The following is a 22,529-nucleotide window of genomic DNA, read 5'->3' on the forward strand; positions in this document are numbered from 1 at the left end:
TGAAATGGGCGCTGTGACAGTAGCATTATCACGTGTTCCAATGGCAACGGCAGTTGTTACGCACATTTCACAATCGCTGCGGCCCCTGGACATTTGGACCCAGATCCCGTGCTGATGAGCTAATTACAAATATTCAGACCGTTAAGATCTGTTTGTCTGTCCTTTCTTTGCTCTTCACCCAGTTCTTATACAGCCCTGTGAAGTGACCCGGGTCTCCGATTCTGCCCAGTTCCGTCCAGGAAGAAATAATTTACCACCAACCTGGTTGGGGCCAAAGCAAAGAAACACACTTTGCTTAGCGCATCTAGCTGTGAAGAATCAATACACTTTGATCGGACAAAGCCCAAGGCAGGAACGCTGGGAAACTGATTGTGGAGCGACATGCAGCTGCCAGGAGGGAGTTTACGTGGCGAGAGGCGGATTGCTGCAGTCCAGATGCTCAGAAAGAATCACCCGGGGTACCGCTGATCTAGAGACAAAGGCTGCAGCACTAATTCAGGCAAAATCCCTGTTGTACCCAAGCAGTTCTGACAGCAATTGGGTCCTGGCTGAGCCTTCACGTGAACAGACAGTTCAGCCCCTGACGCCCGTCCCCGCAATGTCTATGCATGTCCCTTTATGCCAGGCCGTTAATTCCGTCTCCTTGAGCAGGGCCAGCAGGGATGTACTGGACTCTAGCTTCAGATGCAGCCTGTGCTCAATGAGGAGTTGAAAGCGGACGTGGATTTTATTCTGCATTGTATCTGCTGCCAAGCACCCTAAAGCAGCGTTGGGTGGCTCATGCATGAAAAAACACCCAGTGCGGTGAAAGGGTAACCCTTAAAAGCCATGCTGAGACAGACCTGGAGGGACCCCCTTTCAGAGCAGGGGTGGGGCTGGCCGTGCCCTGCTGAGAAGGGTCTCTTCTCTGGAGTGGAGTGTGAAAGAAAGCTGAAAGGTGCAGCTTACCTAAGGCCCTTTTGTATTGCTCTGCTGGCCGGGAGGTGAGGCTGCCTCTGCTGGCCTGCTTGGGGAACAGGCCGAGCACGTCACTAAATGGCTTCAAACTTTCATTGTCAGTGGTTTGCAGAGGACAAAAAGGGCCAGTTTTTGCAGACACGAATGTACAATGGTGATCAGCCCTTCTGTTCAGCTAGGCAGCCGCTAGAATCCGCCAGAACAACAAACTCCCCGGCGCAGTGCCGGCAGCGCAGAACGCTCGGTGACAGGAGGAGGGGCACTGGCAGACTGACAACGTGCTGGACAGGCCGCGTCACTGCTAATAGCACTGGGGTGACCCCATATTAGGGGCTTTGTTTTACATACACAACTAGACCCCCTCCACCCCCCAAAAAAAGTGTCCTGATTTCTCATACTTACTCTCTGGTCACCCTAGAGAGCACCAGTGACCGGCAGCTCTCTCCTGGCGCCAGTGAAGTGGGAAGATGCCACACAAACCCGAAGGAGACACCACCCCAGCTGTGCTAAATGGACATCACGCATGGGCATGAGTGGCGCAATGGCCAGTTACACGGCTTAGACTCCAGCCTTCTGTGCATGAACGTGGCCTGGGCGATCAAAAGGCCTTGACCAGCCAAACCTGGCCTTAGAGAAGAACAGGGAGCTGCTAGGCCCAGGCCACTTGTACCTGGGCATTTGCAAACTCACCCACTAACCCTTCGCATGCCGTACTGCACTGTTCATCGAAGGATCTCAAAGCTCATTGACCTAGATGGAGCCAGGCGTGAGGAGCCAGCGCCAGTCCTGACATCAAAGGAGTAACAACGGTGGGAATGTGGTGCCATCCTACTTGCTCTTCAGGTGGCTGTGAAAGGAATAACCTCTGCCTAACGAACACCCCAGGCCTGACCCAGACCCAGGGCCAGGTTGAGAAACTGGAAGCCAACTCAAGGAGGCAGGATCTCCCGCAGAGAAGACTGGGATTGCTTTGGGGTCATTGTCTTTCAGTTTTTGGAGGAAACACTCATGGACTTTAAGGTCAGAAGGGACCATTATGACTGTCTAGTCTGACCTCCTGCACAACGCAGACCACAGAATCTCACCCACCCACTCCTGTATCAAGCCCCTAACCTATATCTGAGCTCTTGAAGTCCTCAAATCATGGTTTAAAGACTTCAAGGTGCAGAGAATCCTCCAGCAAGTGACCCATGGGCCCCACGCTGCGGAGGAAGGCGAAAAAAACCCAGGGTCTCTGCCAATCTGCCCCAGAGGAAAATTCCTTCTCAACCCCAAATATGGCGATCAGCTAAACCCTGAGCATGTGGGCAAGACTCACCAGCCAGACAGCCAGGAAACTCCCCTGCGCATGTGTCTGTCTGTGATCGGCGAGGGCCCAGCTCTCAGAGAGTGGCTATTGCCACTTGTGCTTGCATCTGAATTTCAGTTTGAAGGGATGTGTGGAACTGACCTGATGCAGTGTGAACTGACAGGGGACTTTGCTCCTGCACAGCATTCCCAGCCAGGTGTGGGAATGAAAAATACAAACCAGCCATCATCTTCCCGCTGGGGCCCCTGCCACACCAGCGCCTAGAGCACTCCTCCGGGCTCCTGTCACCTCCCGTTCCATTGCATGTGCTCTAACCAGACCAGATGCTGAGGCGGCTCCAGCCGCTTCCCCCATGAGCTTGCCCAACTTAGCTCTGTTGCGGTCAGAGTACGCAGCGCTGAATGGGAGGCATAGCCCTCGGTCTTGCATTTCTGCACCACGCACCCACCACTGCAGAATGAAAGTACCCTCGGGGGCAGTGACCCCAAACGCCATAAAGTTGCTGCTCTCGAGTGGCTTCGTGCCTTGCGTTGTGCACCCCTGAATTTGCAGTAGCATAATGAGGCACTGGTGCACGCCCATCCAGCGTATGGGCTCAGAAGGGACATGCTTGCCCTTGGGATACTCTCTGTCCAGCCGAGGTCTCGTTAGAAATCCACCCACTGGAACACAGCTGCAGAGAGCAACAGGCCCTGTTTCAGTGCTGGCCGCCTCTGAATGCTGCGGAGAGTGGAGGGACCAAGGAAGGTCATTTCTGTGCAATATATTAACCAAGGGCCCCAGTGCCGCTGAGACCAGGGCCATGGGCTCCGCCAGGCTGCTCCCAGCAGTGAACTGCAGCCCCAGGAGAGAGGCAGGTTCCAACTGTACAGTCCCAGCATTTACCCCCTCGGACTCGCACCTAGCTCTCAGGGTGCAGCGTTCCCTCCGCCGGGGAAAGGGAGAGGCAGATTTACAGCCATGCAGCAAGTGCCCAGGCAATAGATTGTTCCACTGCACCGCGGCGGCCCAGCAGGGAGTTCACCGGCATAACCAGAGAGCCGGCAGCACACCCTGGGCCGCTCCACCAGATGGACTGTGGCCAACCGGCCCAGCATTGAATAGGCAGATTAGACACAGGCCTTGCAGGGGGGAGGGGACTGTGACACAGCTGCCTGCCTTTGTCAGCACTGCATTTTGTGCTTTCCTTTTGTCTTGGGCACGTGGGGCTGAGAAGTCCAGGAGCCACCTGTCCAGCTGGAGGAGCAGGGCTGGGGCTGGCCGGGAGAGCAGGGTGCCTGGGTACTTTCCAGTGAAGGCACGGCAGCTGGCTACGCTGCTGCAGGTATCCCCTTGCCTGAATGGGAAGGGCACATGCCTTGGGGCTGCACTCGGATTTCTCCGTCCAGCCCTGCATGCCAACTGACGGGTAGCCCAAGCTTGCTCCGAGTCTCCGGTCAGCCTAGCAATGGGTCACAGGTCGCACCGGGGAGACGCCGTTTGGCTGAATCAGTGGCAGTCTCCCAGCTGAGCAGTCGCTGTGGCCTTTGGGTAAGGAATGGGGGTGGCTGTGCACTGTTGCAGCTCCTGCGTTTTGCCCCAGAGGGGGCTGCGTTTTAGCTCTCTGCGCTGGCTTCCCATAGCATACCGCGTCTCGGGCCTGGTCTTCAAGGCGCTCACCGGCCTGGGCTCACCGTATCTTAGGGTGACCAGATGTCCCGATTTTATAGGGACAGTCCCGATTTTTGGGTCTTTTTCTTATATGGGCTCCGATTACCCCCCACCACCTGTCCCGATTTTTCACATTTGCTGTCTGGTCACCCTACCATATCTAGAGGGGTCTATGGCTCCGGGCTGGGGACCGAGCTCCATAACTCCATCCCTCGGGCCCGTGGAACTTTCTACCACCAGGGCAGAGCCCAGCTGGGCAGCAAACAGAGCATCCCACGGGGCCAGTCTCAGACCCCCAGGAACTCAGGGCCACCCCAAACCTCCCCAGGGGTCCTGCTCCCATTGGCCTTCTCTGACCCAAACCCAGAGCAGCATGGCTGTTAAAAAAACACCTTCCAAAACAAACCACTCTGCTGTACGCACAATCCCCCGCCGGGGAGAGGACGAGAGCAAACCACACGTGACAGATGCTAGCTGCATTGCTTAGTGCACTGCTGGACAGTGTTCAGATACTGTAGTGGTCGGGGGGTATGCAGGGCCAACGAGGGGGGGGGAAAGCCGGTACAAATTACCAGGGCCCAGCGGTCCGGAAGGGGGCCCTGGGCCCGACTTCCCCCCCCTCCTCATCGGCCCTGTGTAGCCGGTCTGCCCTTGTTGGGGGGCCCGAAAAATTTTTTTCACCGGGGCCCAAACCCGCTCTCGGCGGCCCTGGGGGTATGAGAACCTGTAGAGACTAGAACAGGAGGGAATTCATTCTGTGGTGCTAAAGGGTTTCTCCTTTTGGGTATCCCGAGGATCTAGAAAAGCCAGTTGCCCTGGGCTCCAGCTGGATCTGACAGCACAATCCTTATGTGAGTACCATGCAGCCTTCGGCAAACCCCAGCCCGTCCGAGGTGTTCTCCTCAGCTCCAGCCAAAGAACCTAGACCCAGCCTGGGGAACCTGCCTTTGCAAGGGGCTGGCTCCTCTCAGGCTGGGATATTGCATCAAGCTTTTTAGGAGAAAGTCCCCCAGACCCATGCGCTAGCAGAGCCTCTTGCAGGAGCTGGGTCTAGAGAGACGTCTTACAGGCCCTTTGGGGAGCCCTTGCAGACAGCGCCGTTCCCAAGTACCTCTCTCGCCTCTCTGAAGTGGGGAGCACTGTGGGGTGGGTGGGACACCCCTTAGGCCCTGTTCTTCCAGACCGACCCAAGGTGAACTCAAATGGCCAGAAATTCAACCAAATGGTCAGCAAATGTACACCGTGAAAGGGCAAGCTGACAGCAGAGGGTGTGGGTGCTTCTGGGGCTGTGCTCGCTAGGGAAGACCATGGCAGGGCGGGCGGGGAATTCACATGCTCAGCCTCTGGGCTGTGGGGTTCAAGGGTCAGGTGTGTGCCCTGTACCCACTAGCTGGGCACAGGAGTCCTGCAGGGGGCATGGCGGAGGCAGTGACCTGAAGCCATAGAGAGAGCTGATATCAGAGGCAGGGATAGAACTTAGGGCTGGCCTAGGCACAGCTGTATTGGTTTGGAGACCTGTAAATGGTACAGCCCCTAGCGTGGAGCCGGTTATCCTGGGCTACCAGGTCTGAGACTGGGGTAGCTGATTCCTGCCCGTGTCCATCGTCAACGTTATGGTGCGTGGAAGCTGTCCAGCTCAGCCCGCAGGGCACAGCTCCCAGCACTGCACACGACCACCACTGGCCGGGTTTGCTTTTGCCTTTCCTATCTGTTCATTACTGTTTGTATTGTCAAAAAGAACAGGAGTACTTGTGGCACCTTAGAGACTAACACATTTATTAGAGCATAAGCTTTCGTGGGCTACAACCCACTTCTTCGGATGTATCTATTATGCTCTAATAAATTTGTTAGTCTCTAAGGTGCCACAAGTACTCCTGTTCTCTTTGAGGATACAGACTAACACGGCTGCTACCCTGAAACCTGTTTGTATTGTGCTGGTGCAGATCAGGCCCCGTTGCGCTAGGCACTGGACCAGCACAGAGCACAAGGACAGCCCCTTCCCCAAGCGTAAGGCGAGGGGCAGCTGGTGGAGGCCAGTGGACGGGGGGCAGGAGGGCACACGAGGATCACAGGGAGATGCTGTAGGTCTGCTCCCCGTTAACAGCCTCTGCCTTTGGCTACAAAGACTAACTAAACCAGCAGCCGTAGGAGCACAACAGCAGCTTTACGGAGAGCATTTCATTTTCCTTCATCCCCCCACACGGGTGCAGACGGGCCCCCGTCGATCTGCCCAGCCTGGGTCCCTCTGCAGCTCCCTGCTCGAGCTGAAGAACCAGCATCCCCTCCCACCCCCGTCCCAAAGGAGACGATCAGGGAAAGTTTCCGCTTCCCTCCACCCCCCCCACCCCACGCTCTCGTTGTGTCTGGCTGGCGGGCGCCTGGGTGGCTTTTGGAGGGGACAAAACTCTGCAGCCAGCAGGGCCACAGGCCACCTGGGCGCATGTGTCGGCTGTCGGGCCTGGGCACAGACGGACCAGCTCACTTCTTGTGATTCGCTCTCCCTCCAGTGGCCAGAAGCAGTACAACAACGCCAGGGGGCCCGATTCTGCACTCCCTGTATCCCCATTCCCGTGTTGCTGTCAGAAAAGGGACCAAGCAGCGCTTACACCACATGCTGCTGACTAGGTGTATCACAGAGGACTTCTCCAAGTCTGCTGGCACGTACAGGCCACCTGAAGTGGCAGCTTAATTAGCCACATCCTGTGCCTGTTATTAAGGGAAGCTGCGTTGCTGGTTGAAATACAGAACAGAGCTGGTAGGAAAGGGACAGAGTCTGCCACTGTTACTCACACTGAATAGTGCTTTACTCCCCCAGGGTACTTGCAGAGTGAGGTGCTACTTACCATGAGTAGGGACGGCAGAGTCTGGCCTGAGATGACTTCAGTGCACACTGTCCATATCTCAAATAGAGGAGAAGGTCTCTGGAGCAAGTGTATATCCATAGATCCGCTGGGCCTTCCGTGCTCTGAAAAGCATCTGGGCAGCGATCTCACACAAATATCTAAGGCAGCAAGGAGGAGATTGTTCAGACAGGATGCTGCAAACTGAAACTGGTTAAAAAATGAGTTTATTGCTACAAGAAGGACTCAGGGTCTGGGAACTTGCTTTGGAGTGAGAGACTAAAGACAGTCAATCGATTGATCTCATCCAAGAGAAGGCTGAGAAGTAACTTGATTATGGTCTATAAGGACCGATCTGGGGAAGAGATTTTTGATCAGAGGCAGCTCTTTATACTAGCAGCAAAAAGCAGGACAAGGTCTAATGGTTGGAAGCTGAAATTCAGACTGGAACTAACTAGAGCTAAGGCACAATTTTCTAGCAGGGAGGGAAATTAACTGTTGACAACTTGCCGAGGGTTCTGAGGGGTTCTCTGTCACATGACAGCTTTAAATCCAGCCCCGAAGGATTGAGGAAGGAAATGGATCTGGGCTCACTGCAAGAATCCCTGGGAGAGGCTCTTCTGGCCTTAAAACTCAATGCGAGGGTGTGATTGTCTGTCGGGCGTAGCATGTTCCTTGTTCTTGTTGAAGACCAGGCAGCTCTGGGGTGGGGTATCAGCACAGATTCCTCTCCCTCCTCACCTACTAGGGGCAGACTTTCTCCAGGTTAGTAATATCCAGTTTGTAAAAGCCTTTGAGTGCTCAATTGTGCCGTCAGGCAAAGCCCTGAGCTGGGGGAGTGCAGGAGCTGCACTGCCCCAGGAGTGTGCCTCAGACAAGCCCCCTCCAGGCGCACTCCAGGAGAGGGGACCACGCCCCATGCAAGCTCAGCTGGTACCAGCTGGTGTTTTAGGGGTCAGAGCCCAGCCTCCACCTACTCCCCACTTCCCTGTTCCGGGGTAAGTGGGAAAGGTGCCCAGTTCCCACTTGCCCCAGTGCACTGTGTAGCCCACATGTGGGCATGATGAGGGGCTTAGGCCCCTGCGTAGGCTTGTGTCCCAAATGACCATCGAGCCCTAGTCCTGCGACTGTAGGAGCAATAACCCACTTTGAGGCTGGCTTCTTCCTACAAGCCATAATTGATTCTCCTGTGCTGGTGTGCTCCCCTGCCCCGCCTGGTTCCCATCCCTGGTGGAGGGTATGCGGCCCTTAGGGCAGGGGCTGGGCAATCACACTGCAGCTTGGCGTTTTCCTCCCCAGCGGTACAGAGACCTGCTGTGCCCTACCAGGGACTTCAGGCTGCCCTGTTTCCCCTCCAAGCGTCCGGGGGGGGCACTAGGGGCAGACACCCCAGGTAGAGGCTTTCTTGTTGAAAAGACAGCTGTATGCTCCCCCCACCCCAGGAATGTTCCTGCGGGATGAGGGCCCCTCCCTCGCCCCAGAGCCCCCTGGCAACGGTGGCTCCAGGAGAAGGGCACTGGGGAGAGCCAGTGCCCCTGTGTGCCCCCTTGGCTGGGGCTGGCGCAGGAGCCCAGCCTCCAGAGCCCTGCTAGGACAATAGCCAGGCCCAGGTGGAGCTGACGGGGCGCTTTGTTTGTCCCCTCTCACTGCTTAGTGCCAAACAAAAGGGGCAGTCAGACGTCATAGGGCCGCATTGTGCCGCGGGGAGCAATGCGCTGAGCCGGCAGCCTGCGCATGACCTCACTTGTTTGGAGAGCGCTGCAGGGCAGGCAGCCACCTCTGTGCAGTCAATGCGAAGGCAGAAGGCCCCAGGCCCCAGCAGCCTCACAGCAAACACAGGCCTGGCTGGCATGCCCTGGCCCAGGACCTGGCCACAAGGAGTCCTGCCCGTCCACCCACGGGACTCATGCCCTGCAGGGGTCAGCAGTGGGTGGGCCTGGGTTGAAACCTGCTCATACCAGGCCACTTGGGATAACCCCAGGGCAGGGATGGGACAAAGAGAGATCCGGTAACTATGGTTACCAAAGAGCGCGGGGCAGGCAGGATCTGGGCCCCAGTCATGGAGTGTGAGACCACCAGTGTAGGCTGGAGCTGGGCTGCTGGTGAGACGCTTTACGCTTTCTGCAGGTCTCTGATAGCTAGCAGGGGAGTATTTAACAGAGCAGGGCGCAGCACACAGACAGCTCCTGCCCAGAGAGCTCGCGGGCTGGGGCTCTGCCAAGCACAGCAGGTCTCCTGCAGCCCACAAACACCCCCCGAGCTGGTCTGCAAAGCACCAAGAGAAGGTCTCCTCTGGCACACGCTGAACCATCTGCCCAGCTTGTATTTTAGCTCAGCGGCTCCGGTTCCCCTCCCCAGAGGGGAAGCAGAGCTCTGTGAAGCTCAGAACCTTCCACACCAGAATTTGGTCCAATAAAAGATATTCCCTCACCCACCTTGTCTCCACCGGGACAAGGGTAGTTCTGGGAGCCTGCACCCACCCCGGTTAGCTGAAGGTCAGGTGGTGAGAAGAGCATGTGTGGCCCAGAGACCGGCTGCAGGTTCCTTTCCTCCACCCTGAGCAGCTTGGCGTTCGCCTGCAGAGCTCCTGGGAGGCCGTCTGTGCTGCAGGATGTTACCCACCCTGGAGAGACCCTCGATGGCCCTGGAAAGCCGGGCTGGGGAACTGCTGAGCAGGGCCTTGGTGCATGGCCTGACATTCACACTGCACCAGGCCTGCGCTCGATGGTACGGACCTGGGGCGATGCACTTCGTTGTCTCTGTCAGTGTCCAGCGGCTGCTTCTGTCTTGGAGCCCTCAGCCAGAGCCCTTCCCAAGCTGGTCTCAGACAGCAAACCTCCAGGGAGCCCCGGCTCCCCCCGGGAGGGAGGTTAATTAACACACAAATCAAAACCCAGGTCACGTTCAGCTCTGACGCCTTCACTCACTTTGGGGCTCCTAGAGAGGAAGGACAGCCCAGCGGTCAGGGTGCTGGCCTGGGGCTTGGGAGACCAGTCTTCAGTTCCTGGTTCTGCTACTGATTCCCATGTGACCTTGGGCCAGTCACTTAGCCTCTCTGGGATTCAGTTCCCCCATTGGAACCATGGGGATAATTCCCCTTATGGGATAATCTGGGGGGTAAATCCATTAAAGATGATGCGATTCTCAGATACTAGGGTGACGGGGGCCATCTGAGTACTAATATAGATTGAGAGGGATCCTCCCTCAGGGTCACTCAGCCCACACCCTAAATCTTCTCTGTCCAGAGAGCTGCTCCCCTCCCTTTACATGCATGTGGGGTAACAAGCCCTCTGGCTCGGTCAGGCAGCAGGACTCACCCCTTTCCCAGCAGCTGCTAGCAGGGTGGGGTGCTTCAGGCTGGGTAGCATCCCCCCTTCACTGTTGGTCTCTTTTTCTTCTCTTGCTGGGGAAAAGCTTTGTCCCGTTCTGCGAGGCTCCTCTCTGACAACAGTCAAAACACTGGCCTGAAAAAGGAAATACCAAGACCCTTTCTGAGCAATCGTGGGGGGCGTCCCGGCAGGGGAGGGGAGAGGGGACAGAGACAGAACCCCAAGCTTGGAATGATGCTGCCAGGCTGGAAAGTACCAGAGCGACGAAGCTGTTGAGTCATTTGTGACCAAGATTAGCCGGGCAAACAGGCGACCGTGGCTCAGACTATGGGGCTGAGCTGCTGGAATCTCTGAGGCTCAGCAGAAAGGATCTCAGAGAAAGCATAGTGCTGACTGCTCTACAAACCCTGCCCGGGGGCCCCGGCCAGCCGGCTGCTATATAACCAGAGGTGCTGGAGCAGGCAGATATTACATGGAGGAAGCAGCAGTGCAGGCCGAGCTAGGTGAGTCCTGGGGCTGAATTTTCAACTTTTCCTATCGCCTCCTCCATTCTCTCTCCTTTCCCACGAGCCAGGCGGGCCCAGCCTCCTTCCTGCCTAGCGCCGGGAGCTGAAATCCAACTGCCCAGGAGTGAGCCCTTTGCAAAGACCGAGTGGTACACTACAGCTCTCAACTTGGGCCTTTCAACCCGTGACCAAGTGTCCCAGGTCACACATAGGGCGTGACAGCCAGAGACACGGACAAGGTCGTTGGGGAGGTTTCAGGTTAACACCCCCGCCCAGGAGCCTGGGGTCGGCCGCCTCCTTTGCACTCTGCCATTTTCAGTGGAAATGGTTTCTTCACCTCAGCTATGGGCTGAGGGGCAAAGTAAAGTCTCTAGAGGATACGTGGACGGAGCAGGGAATCCGTGCCTGGAGGATGCAGCAGAGCGTAGCTGGGTATGCAGGTGATGTCTCTGTTATACCTGGGCTGCGCTGCCTGGAGACGAGCTGTCACTCGTAGCGTTTAATATCTATATCATGGTAACGCTCACACGCCCCAACTGGGACCTCACTCCGCTAGGTGCTGTGCAAACACTTAGGAAGATGTGTTCCCTAACCCACAGATCTTTGCACACCCAGACATGGAATATACCCACATCCACCCAGACATGGAATATACCCACACATGCACACACACACACACACCCCCTCAGACATGGAATACACACGCACACATACACACCCACTCAGACATGGAATACACCCACACACGCACACACCCGGACAGGGCGTACACACCCCCAGACACATAGTACACCTCCCCACTTACACACCTGCTCATACACACACACACACACACACACACATTATAAGCTCTTCCTCCTACAGTCTCGGAAGGAAAAGAGAGAGAACATGTTTGGGTTCTGTTTCTGCATGGGGGGGGTGCTCCAATCCTGCTGTGATGGGGGTATATGGGGAGGGGAGAAGGTAGTAGACAGAACTTCCCCATGACAACGTTTGAAAACTAAATTGTGTGAGAAGGACCCACAGAAACAACAGCCAAGCCAGGAATGCAGCTAGACTGAGGCACTCACCAAGGTTTTAGTATTTGCCAGCATTTCTGCTGTCAATTAACAATGCTACCAAGCAGGGGGGTAACACCACGTCCCCTTGTGGTGGAGGTACCTTGTAGCCATCCCTGGTGGGTGTTGTTACCTGTACGGGGTGACATGACTGCCCTTAGGGGAGGATGCTCATTGCCAGCACATCTGTCTGGAAGATCTGAGTCTACTCCCAGGAACTAACCCTGCCCAGGCTAGCAGGGGGCTCCTGGCCACAGCAGGTGTCTGGTCTCTGCTGAGAGATAGCCCTGTTGGTGTAACAGATAAAAGAACCTTGAATGAATCAGCAGATCAACCCGGGTCTCTCGTCTCCTCTGCATGAATCCCCCTCAGCTGCAGGCCCAGGGGCAGGTGGGGAAAGGAGGCTTGCAGGTGGAGGGTCTTCCTTGGAAACAAACCTCCTCTTCCCAGGGGCACCCCAGGCCCAGGGGATCATCTCTGGGCACCAGTAAGGAGAAAATCACCAGCTGTTTGTCCCTAAATGCCAGGCCAGGTTCACATAACCCAGGCCAGGCTTCCTCCAGAGCAGGGGGCATGAGCAACCAGAGCACTGCCTGGGTTAAAGCCAACCGGGGGGTGGGGGGGGGAGGTGGGAATCAGCTCCATATGGCATCAAGAGCCCCCACAACTCCCCCAAGCCACCAGCTCAGAACCTGTACCCTATCACGCTGGGGTGTGTGAGTGTGTGTGTGTGTACACCTGTACCCTATCATGCTGGTGTGTGTGTGTACCTGTACCTGGGGGAGGTCTGTGTGTAGATCTGTACCAAGCCATGGTGGGGTGTGTGTGGGGGAGGTCTGTGTGTAGATCTGTACCTGTACCAAGCCATGGTGGGGTGGGGGTGGGTGGGGATGTAGACCTGTGCCAAGCCATGGTGGGGTGGGTGTGGGGGAGGTCTGTGTGTAGATCTGTACCTGTGCCAAGCCATGGTGGGGTGGGTGTGTAGACCTGTGCCAAGCCATGGTGGGGTGTGGGGTGTGTCACCACCTGTCCCCAGTCACCTCACAAGGTTGCAGCTGCCCTGGAATAGTCTCGGTCCCAGCCTGCTGCCAGGCGCGTTCTCTTTCACTCAATTCATGTCGGACATGCCCAATGGTGGCCACGGAGAACAGCGCTGCCCCACACCACCCTCTGCACGGGACAACGGGGAGCGCATGGGGCCGCAGTGAATGCAGGGGTGACCTAATGAATGACAGAACGGTGGGCGCTAGCAAACACCTGCCAAAAAGCTTTTTCAAAGTAGCCTGCTTGGCTCTGTGCCAGTGTCATTGTGATGCGAGTTGTGCTTTTCCCTCCTTTTCAGGCACCGGCCCCGCAGCAAAGATGGCTCAGACAAACCCTCTGCCTGGCCCCATGGGCCCGTGGAAGGTACGTCCCACCTGTACCGCAGATTATAAATTGTATCACGTAGGGGCTTGAGGCCCCCGCTGGATGTGTGCTGGGCACTGCACCCACCCGGTCACTGCCCACACATTAGATGTGATCAACAGGGAGGGGAGGGGAAAGAAGGACAAAAGTGACTTGGCCAAGGTGACCCCCCGTGGCCAAGCCTAGGTCTCCTCAGCCCAGTGCTGACCTGCTGGACCACACTGAGCCAGGGCCGGCTCCAGCATTTCTACCACCCCAAGCAAAAAAAAAAAAAGCCACGATTGGCGGCGGCAGGTCCTTCGCTCCTAGAGGGAGTGAGGGACCTGCCACCCCTCTCCCTTGGCCGCCCCAAGCACCTGCTTGTTAAGCTGGTGCCTGGAGCCGGCTCTGCGCTGAGCACCCCAGTCTGTTGCCACAGAAGTCACATGGCAGGAGTTCCCTGCCCTGGGTAAGGAGTGGCCGCGCACTGCTGGCGTGAATGCTCACTGGTCCAGCTTCGTCAGTCGCTTGCCAGGAAGGCCTGTGCCCGTCAAGCACAGCAGGCCGACGCTGGAGGTGTGAAGGGGAGGGGAGCAAGCGTGGCTGGAGCAAAGCCGGCTGAGGTCTAACAGAGCTGCCACCGAAGGGGTTTACTAGTGTATTTGCCGGGGAGCAGCTGTGGTGCTGGGAGCAGTTCTGGCCTGCTGGGCAGGCGTGTGAGAAGGAACAAGAGAAGGTATGTAAATCTAGGGGGGTGGACAAAGAAGTGGCTGCCACAGATGCTGCTGGGGGGAGGTGATGATCTTGTCCACTAGCCCAAGGCACAGGGAAAGTCCCTGCTCTTCCTTTCTCCGCCTAACCCTCTTTGCGGGAGACTTCGGAGTGGAACTAGCGTGAGTTCTAAGTGCAGCCCTAGGGGTGTCGACGCTGCAGCCTGCCTGGCATCAGCACGGCTCCGTGCACGCAGCGGGGCTGCGGTCGCTTCCATACCCCTCACAGGGATGCCCCAGCTGAGGCCGGAGCTCGTCGCCACAGACAGGAGAGTGCGCCATAGGGGAGGTGAGAAAAAACGTGTCCATGCAGCCAAGGCTGGTCTGACCTCCCTTGCACCTGAGTGCTACAAGTCCCAGCTGGGTGATAGAGCTCCCTCGCTGGAATAACAGGGGCACTGGGGGTCAGCACTATGGGGCACAGATGCAGCCCACGCAGTGTCCAGCGGTAGCTGGGGCATTAACCTTAATTCTTGTTCAATGAGCACCCCGTTCACCAGGACTGTTAACATGCACCACGCCCCTCCCCCACTTCAGTGGCACTCAGTGGGGACGACTCTTCCTTTCAGATCACAGCCTACGACCAGGAAAACTTCCAGGGAAAGAAGATGGAGTTCACCTCGGCCTGCCCCACCATCATCGAGTGCGGCTTCGAGAACATCCGCTCCCTGAAGGTGGAAAGTGGCGCGTAAGTACCAAGCTCTGGGCGGCTCCTTCTGCGCGGCTTTGGGGAAGTGGCTGGCGGGTGAGGACGGAGCACGGCCGGGCCACGTTGTCATCTCACCTCAGGAGAAGCTAAAACACAAGGGCTAGTAGCCAGGTGGCTCCTGGGCTCCGCTTACCCAGCGGGGGGGGAGGGGGAAGCTAGTGTCCCATTTCGGGTCCTGCAGCGCAGGACTGCACCCAAGGGGGATGGAGCAGAGCGCGGATGGCACCAACACGAAAACGTAGGTAATTAAAGTGAGCAGCAGGGACAGCAGTCACCGTGGCAGGAGGAGGGGGCTGGTGAGGGGCAGGGAGAAATGGGGGCAGATTTTGGACAGTTGAGCCGGTCTCTGTGCTGGAAGTCTTAAGTCCTTCATGCACAGGCAGCAGATACCTACCCACCCACCAGCATCCAGAGCAAATCCTAGCCACAGGTGCCAGCCTGCTGGCAAACCCTTGCCAGTCTCTGTGCCAGCGTTCGCCATTCGCAGGCCTTGTCTACATGGGAAAGTCACACAGCCCTTGCTGAGATGGGGGTTAAGCCCATTTCTTCAGTTTGAGCGCGGCTCTGAAGCTGCAGCCAGGGCCTGCACTCTATGGTCACCTACGACACACCAAGTCACGGGCTGCAGCGTGGGTTAGTGCGATTCAGCGTAATCCCATTCCCCATCGGCGTGAGCTAACCCCGAGAGCCCCAGCTCGTGCCCACCCAGGGCTCTGCACCAGATTAACCCTGTCGCTTTGAAATTGGTTAACGCACTGCAGCTTCCTCACACAGCCAGGCCTGCCAGGCCCGACACGGCCTCAAGGCAGCCGCCTCCGGAGAGCAGAGAGCCCTGCTCACAAGCATCTCCCCTTCCCAGCATCCCCCCAGACCGTATGGCCCCGTTTGCACCAAAGCCCCCTCCAGCTCTACGTCTAGTATGCCAAATGGCTAAGTGGAACCTCCCGGCTTAGCAAGCCCAGCACTAAACAGTTCTCTCGCCCCAGGAGCGCCAGTCTAGTCCCAACCTGTCTGCAGAGTGACTCTGGGCCTGGGGCTCTTGCCTGCTTGGGATCCCAGCAGTCAATGACACCGGCTCGGCCTGTCCGCTGCCGTACAGGAGAGCTGGGCCCAGTCACCAGGATGCATCACACCGCACTGGCCACATGCTCTGCCTGGTAGCAGCATGCCTGCCACCCTGCAGCAACACCACCAGCTAGGTAAGCAGCAGCACGGAGGACTCTGAAGAGACCCCTGCCCCATTGCTTTGCCCGGAAAGGTGGGGTCCACAGCAGAAAAACATGCAGAGACTCAGGGCTCCAGGAGCGGTAGGAGCCCCTCTCCACCAACCAAAATGGGGAATCTACTGCACAGCAGAGGGACAATTTCTCTGCCCCTTCCAGCCCATTAATGCTGAGAACAGGCCCTGCAGTGAGAACCCCGCTGCAGTGAGGGTTGGGGAAGCGGGAGAGAGGCTGACACTGCTAACAGGATTAAGGCAGGAGGCACACGCTAGCCAGGCAGCAACAACCAGCTAGGATGCCCATGCAGTGTCGAGCCACAGCTCGTGCCACTCAGCCCTCAAACCCCACTGCGTGCTCGGGTGAGCTTGTTTTCCCTCACACCCTCCCTGTGCCCAACAACCCGCCTCCAAACGTTATAGCCAGCTGAAGGGGGGAAGCCCCGGTAGAGATTCTAATACACAGGACAGGAGGGGACTGCGGGCGGCCCAGCACCAGCACAAGCGGACAATGCACCAGGGGCATCTCTACCCCATCCCACCTGCCACCCGAGTCACTCGCTCTCCTTGGCAGACAGCTGCAGGGACGCAGCAGGGGTTGGGGGGCGGGGGTTTAGAGGCTCAGATTCTCGCTCCTGAAGGCGCAGAAAGGAAGAGAAATTCAGCCCCCATCTAACCGCAGAACAGATTTGGGCAGAAGCAGCCATCCCTAGTCACATCCAAGCCGTCTCCCGGCCGCTTTGCAGGCCCTCCGGTGGGCAGCGTGGGTACTAGTTTCACAGAGACTTGCCCGCTGCTGTGGGCACGAGAGGCGACCGGGGAAGCATCTCTCAGAGCGGGGCTGATGCCTTGTTGCTGTGGTGGTGGAGAGAGGCAGGGCGAGTGGTTGGGAGAACCGGGGCAGGGGGCGGCGTTTCGGACATTAGGAATTCAGCCCACCGCTGCCTCTGGGGAACTAGCCCGATGACAGCGTTGCAAGAGAGCGAAACCCGAGCAACTGAGGAGCGGAGCCAACATCTTGTGTGTTAGTCGCCCATAACTCCCAGGCCTAGAGACCGTGCTGGCACCTCTTGGGAAGATCAAACCTCCCCCAGCCCTTCGGTGCAGGGTTCACCATAGGCAGCAGAGACCCTCGGGACTCCTCCTGAAACCTCTGGGAGCAGCAGCATGTGACAGTCCCCATATTTCCACAGTAAAAAACGTCTGAAGAAAATCTCCCTTTCAGCCCAGCGACGGAGGGTGGAGCTGTCAGAGCTGGTGCAGGGCACCTGTAACCCAGGGGACGTGGGGGCTCCAGCTGGGGAGTCCATTCCCTGGAGCCTCCCCCTGCTCCGTCTTGGCGAACGCTGCAGCCCGCATGATGAAGACACCCAGGCATGTGTAATGAGCCTGGCCAATCCCTGGCCCATCCTGCAGTCACTTACACGGGGCAGGCCTGGCATAGCCGTGCAGGCCCTTGGCACGAACGCACGCAGCTCGGTGCCATACTGCCTCCAGCTTAGGTGACTATCAGAGCAGGGCCTGTCCTAACCCTGGGCACAGCTAGCAGCCCTGGGTGCCATGCGCGCTCCATTCCCCTCGGGCAGCCCGCCCAGGAGAAGCGGCAGCTTGCAGCCAGCCAGACCTGACAGCACAGTTGGAGGCGGATGGGGCCACGCCTGGTCTCCTCTCTCTTCTTGCAGCGAGGGAGCCCACGGGGATTTTCTGGGCCCTTTTCCGAGTGACGATGGTGGAGACGGCCAGGGCAGGCCTGCCTGCTTCCCCCACTGCATGTCTGGGGCCCGGCCTCCAGGCCTGGAGCTGCCCCTGGAGGAGCTATGGAGCTCTGCTCTGTCGTTGCAGCTGGATCGGTTATGAGCACACCAGCTTCTGTGGGCAGCAGTTCATCTTGGAAAGGGGCGAATACCCACGGTGGGATGCCTGGAGTGGGAGCAACGCCTACCACACCGAGCGCCTGATGTCCTTCCGCCCCATCTGCTGTGCTGTAAGTGCAATTCCCCGGCCTCTTCAACCCTGTCGCATTTCCCAGCAGCAAAGGTGCCCAGCCCCCTGCTGCCTTCCTGCTAAGTGTAGTTATGCAGAAAGCACTCCTCCAGAAAGGTGCCTCCTGGGCTCAGGGCTGGGGGAGGGGAAGGGCTCACATCTTTTTTTGGAACGAAGTAGCCTAAAACTTTTACCAGCTGCTGCAAATCAGCCTGACGGTCACCTACTCTTCCCTTTGATGGATGCTGCTGGGAGGCCTGGACTAGAGGCAGGGAAACCATCACGCTGGTAGTAAAGAGTCAGATTACTAATGGCAGCTGGAGAGTAAGTGAGCAAATACAACCACTCTGATTAAAAATGGTCACTGCAGCTAAGTAGAATGGTAGGACTGGAAGGGACCTCGAGAGGTCATCTAGTCCAGTCCCCTGCACTCATGGCAGGACTAAGTATTATCTAGACCATCCCTGACAGGTGTTTGTCTAACCTGCTCTTAAAGATCTCCAATGATGGAGCTTCCACAACCGCCCTAGGCAATTTATTCCAGTGCTTAGCCACCCTGACAGTTATGAACTTTTTCCTAATGTCCAACCTAGACCTCCCTTGCTGCAATTTAAGCCCATTGCTTCTTGTCCTGTCCGCAGAGGTTAAGAACAACAATTCTTCTCCCTCCTCCTAACTTTTTATGTACAGTACAAGAAAACTGTTCTCATGTCGCCCCTCCGTCTTCTCTTCTCCAGACAGAACCAATTTCTCCCCCCCCCCCATCTTCCCTCAGAAGTCATGTTTTCTAGACCTTGAATCATTTTTGGTTTCAGAGTAGCAGCCGTGTTAGTCTGTATCCATAAAAAGAACAGGAGTACTTGTGGCACCTTAGTCTCTAAGGTGCCACAAGTACTCCTGTTCTTTTTAATCATTTTTGGTGCTCTCTTCCGGACTGTCTCCAATTTGTCCACAGTTTTCCTGAAATGTGGCGCCCAGAACAGGACACAAATACTCCAGTTGAGGCCTAATCAGCAGAGTAGAGCAGAAGAATTACTCCTTATGTCTTGCTTACAACACTCCTGCTAATACATCCCAGAATGATATTTGCTTCTTTTTTTTTTTTTTTTTTGGGCAACAGAGTTACACTGTTGACTCATACTTAGCTTGTGATCCATGATAGCCCCTAGCTCCCTCGCCGCAGGACTCTTTCCTAGGCCGTCATTTCCCATTTTGTGCGTGTGCAACAGACTGTTCCTTCCTAAGTGGAGTACTTTGCATTTGTCCTTGGGGAATTTAATCCTATTTACTTCAGACCATTTCTCCAGTTTGTCCAGAGCATTTTGAATTCTAATTCTGTCCTCCAAAGCACTTGCAACCCCTCCCAGTTTGGTATCGCCCGCAGACTTTCGACCTGTCCTCTCTGTGCTGTGTAGAACACATGGAAGTGTGGTGCTGGATGAGCCCATGGCCCAGCTCTCAGGCGTGTGTGCAGCACCACCGCTGGCAGGGCTAAGCTGACGAGGGGCTGTAAGCTCAGGGTAAAGCATGGAGGTTCAATGGAACAGTTCTCCTGGCTGTTCAGGGGCAAGTAAGGCACCTCCGAGGGGGGTTCAGATGCACTCAGATTCCCCCTCCCCCTTGGATCTACGATTAGCTGGGTCATTTTTGTAGAGTTGTAAGGCAAGCTACAGCCAGGGGCTGCTAAAGTCTGGAAGTGCAGAACCATTGGCTGTCCATCGCTGCAGTATCCGAGCCCCTCAGCAATAGGGCAGGGGATGTAGATGGCCGCACCTCCCTTTCTTTAGCGTAACATTTTCATACCTTCTGCTTCAGACGTGGATCTCTTATCCTGGTTAATAGATGTGAGACAGCCGGTCACTGGGGGTCAGAACCCAGGGTGAGTGTCTGGAGCGAGGGGCCCAGCACTAGGAGCTGCCGGTTTTCCACCACACAATCTGTTTGAAAGATGCTGCTGGCTTCCCTCTCATGTCTGCTCTATTCCTGTGGCCCAGAATCACAAGGAATCCAAGATGACAGTCTTTGAGAAGGAGAACTTCATGGGACGCCAGTGGGAACTATCGGACGACTACCCCTCCCTGCAGGCAATGGGCTGGGGAAACAACGAAGTGGGCTCCATGAAGGTGCAGTGTGGCGCGTAAGTGAGACACGCAGGCTTAGCGCACCCGAGGCCTGAGAGCAGGAGGCTGGCTGTAGGATTCCCCGTCGCAGCAGGGTCCCCTAAAGGGACCCGCCTGCCCTGCTGGGGGAGTGCATAGCTCCACCACTGGCACAACCCCTGCTGGAGATGTTCTGACCGGAGCGCAGCAGGTGTAGATAACTTGGGTATGGTACTGGGCTAGGGACACCCTGTTTTTCTGCCAGTGCCACATCTGCATTAGGGGTTTGTTCTAGTTTAACTCCATCAACTTGCAAATGTCCTTAATGTAGGCAGGGCCAAGGCTTGATCCGAGCAAGGGCCATCTCCATTGTTGAAATGGAACATGCAGAATTCATCCTACAGGCCACAATGCAGTTCTACCCTTTCCTTAGTCCCTCATCTGTGGCACTGCTCAAGCACATCAGAACCTCAGCACATAGGCATGGGCAGCCAAGGGCTTTCAGGTGAAGACAGCGCTACCTGGGCTAGGGCTCAGAGGAATGCAACCTTAAAAAAACAGCAGATCGAGCAGGAATTCTGCAGCAGCCAGAGGGCTGGTCGCACTCCAGAATGCGCCACAATCTGCAGTCCTGTTGGACACAGCAGCACATGGGTTCACATCTGAGCACAATGACAAATTCATGATGGTTTGCAAATGGCTTACCCACAATAAAGCTGGGACACTAACTCCAGTTTGACAAGAAAAGAGTACTTTCTTCTTTAGTGCCATATAGGGTCTTTTCCTCTCCCTGTTTTCTAGCAGCAGTTTAGAGGCAGGGGTTTGGGTGAGCAATTCACCAAGATACACCTAGGATAGTTCTAGATTTGTAGGCTAGGGGATTTCTCCCCTTTCCAAGTCCAACAGCTTTCTGACTCTGTTTGTTCCAGCTGGGTTTGCTACCAGTATCCTGGTTACCGTGGCTACCAGTACATTTTGGAGAGTGACCATCACGGTGGAGATTACAAGCACTGGAGAGAGTGGGGCTCACACGCCCAGACCTTCCAGGTCCAGTCTATTCGGCGTGTCCAACAATAGATGTTTGTGTTCACAGGCTCTCCTTCTTCAAGAGCGTCTTCACTGGATTTCTAAAGCACACTGATCCCTATGGTGCTAGCACTTCCCCTTACAAAACAGATTCCTTTCTTGTACTGTGACTGCTGTTAGGACATCACTTCTTCATGGTACTAATTGCTGCAATTACCAATAAATGTCACTGAAAGAAAGTGCTACCATGATGTTTGTTTGCAGCTTTCCTGGCTGGACAGTTTGGACTCCGTCACTCCAGTGTTCAGAATTAACAAAGGGTATTGAAACGTGCACTAGGTCGTCTCAAATTCACATCACAACTAGCCAAGACATTGGGCCCAATTCTCCTTCCTTTCAACGACTTTACACATAGGTAAGTCCATTGACTTCAGTGGAGTGGCTTGAGATTTACACCAGTGAGTTCAGAATGAGGCAATCTTCTCACAAGCACGGTACTGCAGCCATTAGTCTGTCAGTGGGCAGGTCGTCAGCACACCTAGCTCCTTGCAAAACCAACTTAATATAGGTCTATGGTGGAAAAGGGCTGCAGTGAAAACAGGGAGACAACATAGTGTGACAAAGTTCCTCCTCTATCTTGGTGGGTCCTGCACCTATTGGCAGATTTTCTTGCCTCAGAGATTCACCATGTGGGTTGGGAACAGCCCAGAAACCTTCCCCTCTGGAAGAACCCACAGTCCAGGTCAATTGGGAGGTTTGGGGGGGAACCCGAGCCCACCCTCTACCCCGGGTTCCAGCCCAGGGCCCTGTGGACTGCAGCTGTCTCTAGTGCCTCCTGTAACAGCTACATGAAAGCTACAACTCCCTGGGCTACTTCCCCATGGCCTCCTCCAACCACCTTCCTTATTCTCACCACAGGACCTTCCTCCTGGTGTCTGATAACGCTTGTGCTCCTCAGTTCTCCAGCAGCACACCCTCTCACTCTCAGCTCCTTGCGCCTCTTGCTCCCAGCTCCTCACACTCACACCACAAACTGAAGTGAGCTCCTTTTAAAACCCAGGTGCCCTGATTAGCCTGCCTTAATTGATTCTAGCAGCTTCTTCTTAATTGGCTCCAGGTGTCCTAATTAGCCTGCCTGCCTTAACTGGTTCTAGCAGGTTCCTGATTACTCTAGTGCATCCCCTGCTCTGGTCACTCAGGGAACAGAAAACTACTCCTCCAGTGACCAGTATATTTGCCCTCTACCAGACAGCTGTACCCCACTGGTCTGGGTCTGTCACAATAGTTAAAATCCAAGTGTGATGTAGCAATCAGCAGAAGCCTTCCGTGTTCAAACCACGTGGAGCAGATATGGTCTCCTAGCCACTGACCTGCAGACGGGATGTTCTCCCCCCAGTTTTTAGCAGTTCTCTTCAAGATGGGCAGATTCACTCATCGCTGCCCTACAGCTACAAAATGTTCAACTTCTTTTTCTCCGCCCCACTCCCCTGAAGTGATAGACCCCAGAGCCCTGTCCTCCTTCCCTTGCACTGCAAAAAAAAAAAAAAAACCAAACAAACAACAAAAAAAAACAAAAAACAAAAAAAACCCCACAGCATCACAGTGAAGGAGGTTGAGCTGAGTCCACCTGCCTCCTTGACTTGTTACCAGTGCTGCAGTAGCTGGCCATTAGGCATTACTGACCAGCA

General features: G+C 55.9%; 1 protein-coding gene across 2 annotated transcripts; it reads left to right on the forward strand.

Moving 5' to 3' along the window:
• The first annotated feature begins 3,551 nt into the window (after window positions 1–3,551).
• Window positions 3,552–21,045, forward strand: CRYBA1 (crystallin beta A1). 2 transcript variants are annotated; one of them, XM_054008514.1, is made up of 6 exons: window positions 3,552–3,796; window positions 12,992–13,056; window positions 14,375–14,493; window positions 17,576–17,717; window positions 19,711–19,853; window positions 20,745–21,045. In XM_054008514.1, exons 2-6 carry the CDS (start codon window positions 13,012–13,014, stop codon window positions 20,890–20,892), a joined length of 597 nt encoding a protein of 198 aa, XP_053864489.1. In that variant the 5' UTR covers window positions 3,552–3,796; window positions 12,992–13,011; the 3' UTR covers window positions 20,893–21,045. The 2 variants fall into 2 exon arrangements, with proteins under 2 accessions (XP_053864489.1, XP_053864488.1); XM_054008513.1 differs by lacking the exon at window positions 3,552–3,796 and adding an exon at window positions 10,553–10,588.
• Window positions 21,046–22,529: the final 1,484 nt, after the last annotated feature.

This window comes from Malaclemys terrapin, chromosome 18 (genome assembly GCF_027887155.1).
Source record: "Malaclemys terrapin pileata isolate rMalTer1 chromosome 18, rMalTer1.hap1, whole genome shotgun sequence".
Taxonomy (NCBI): domain Eukaryota; kingdom Metazoa; phylum Chordata; order Testudines; family Emydidae; genus Malaclemys; species Malaclemys terrapin.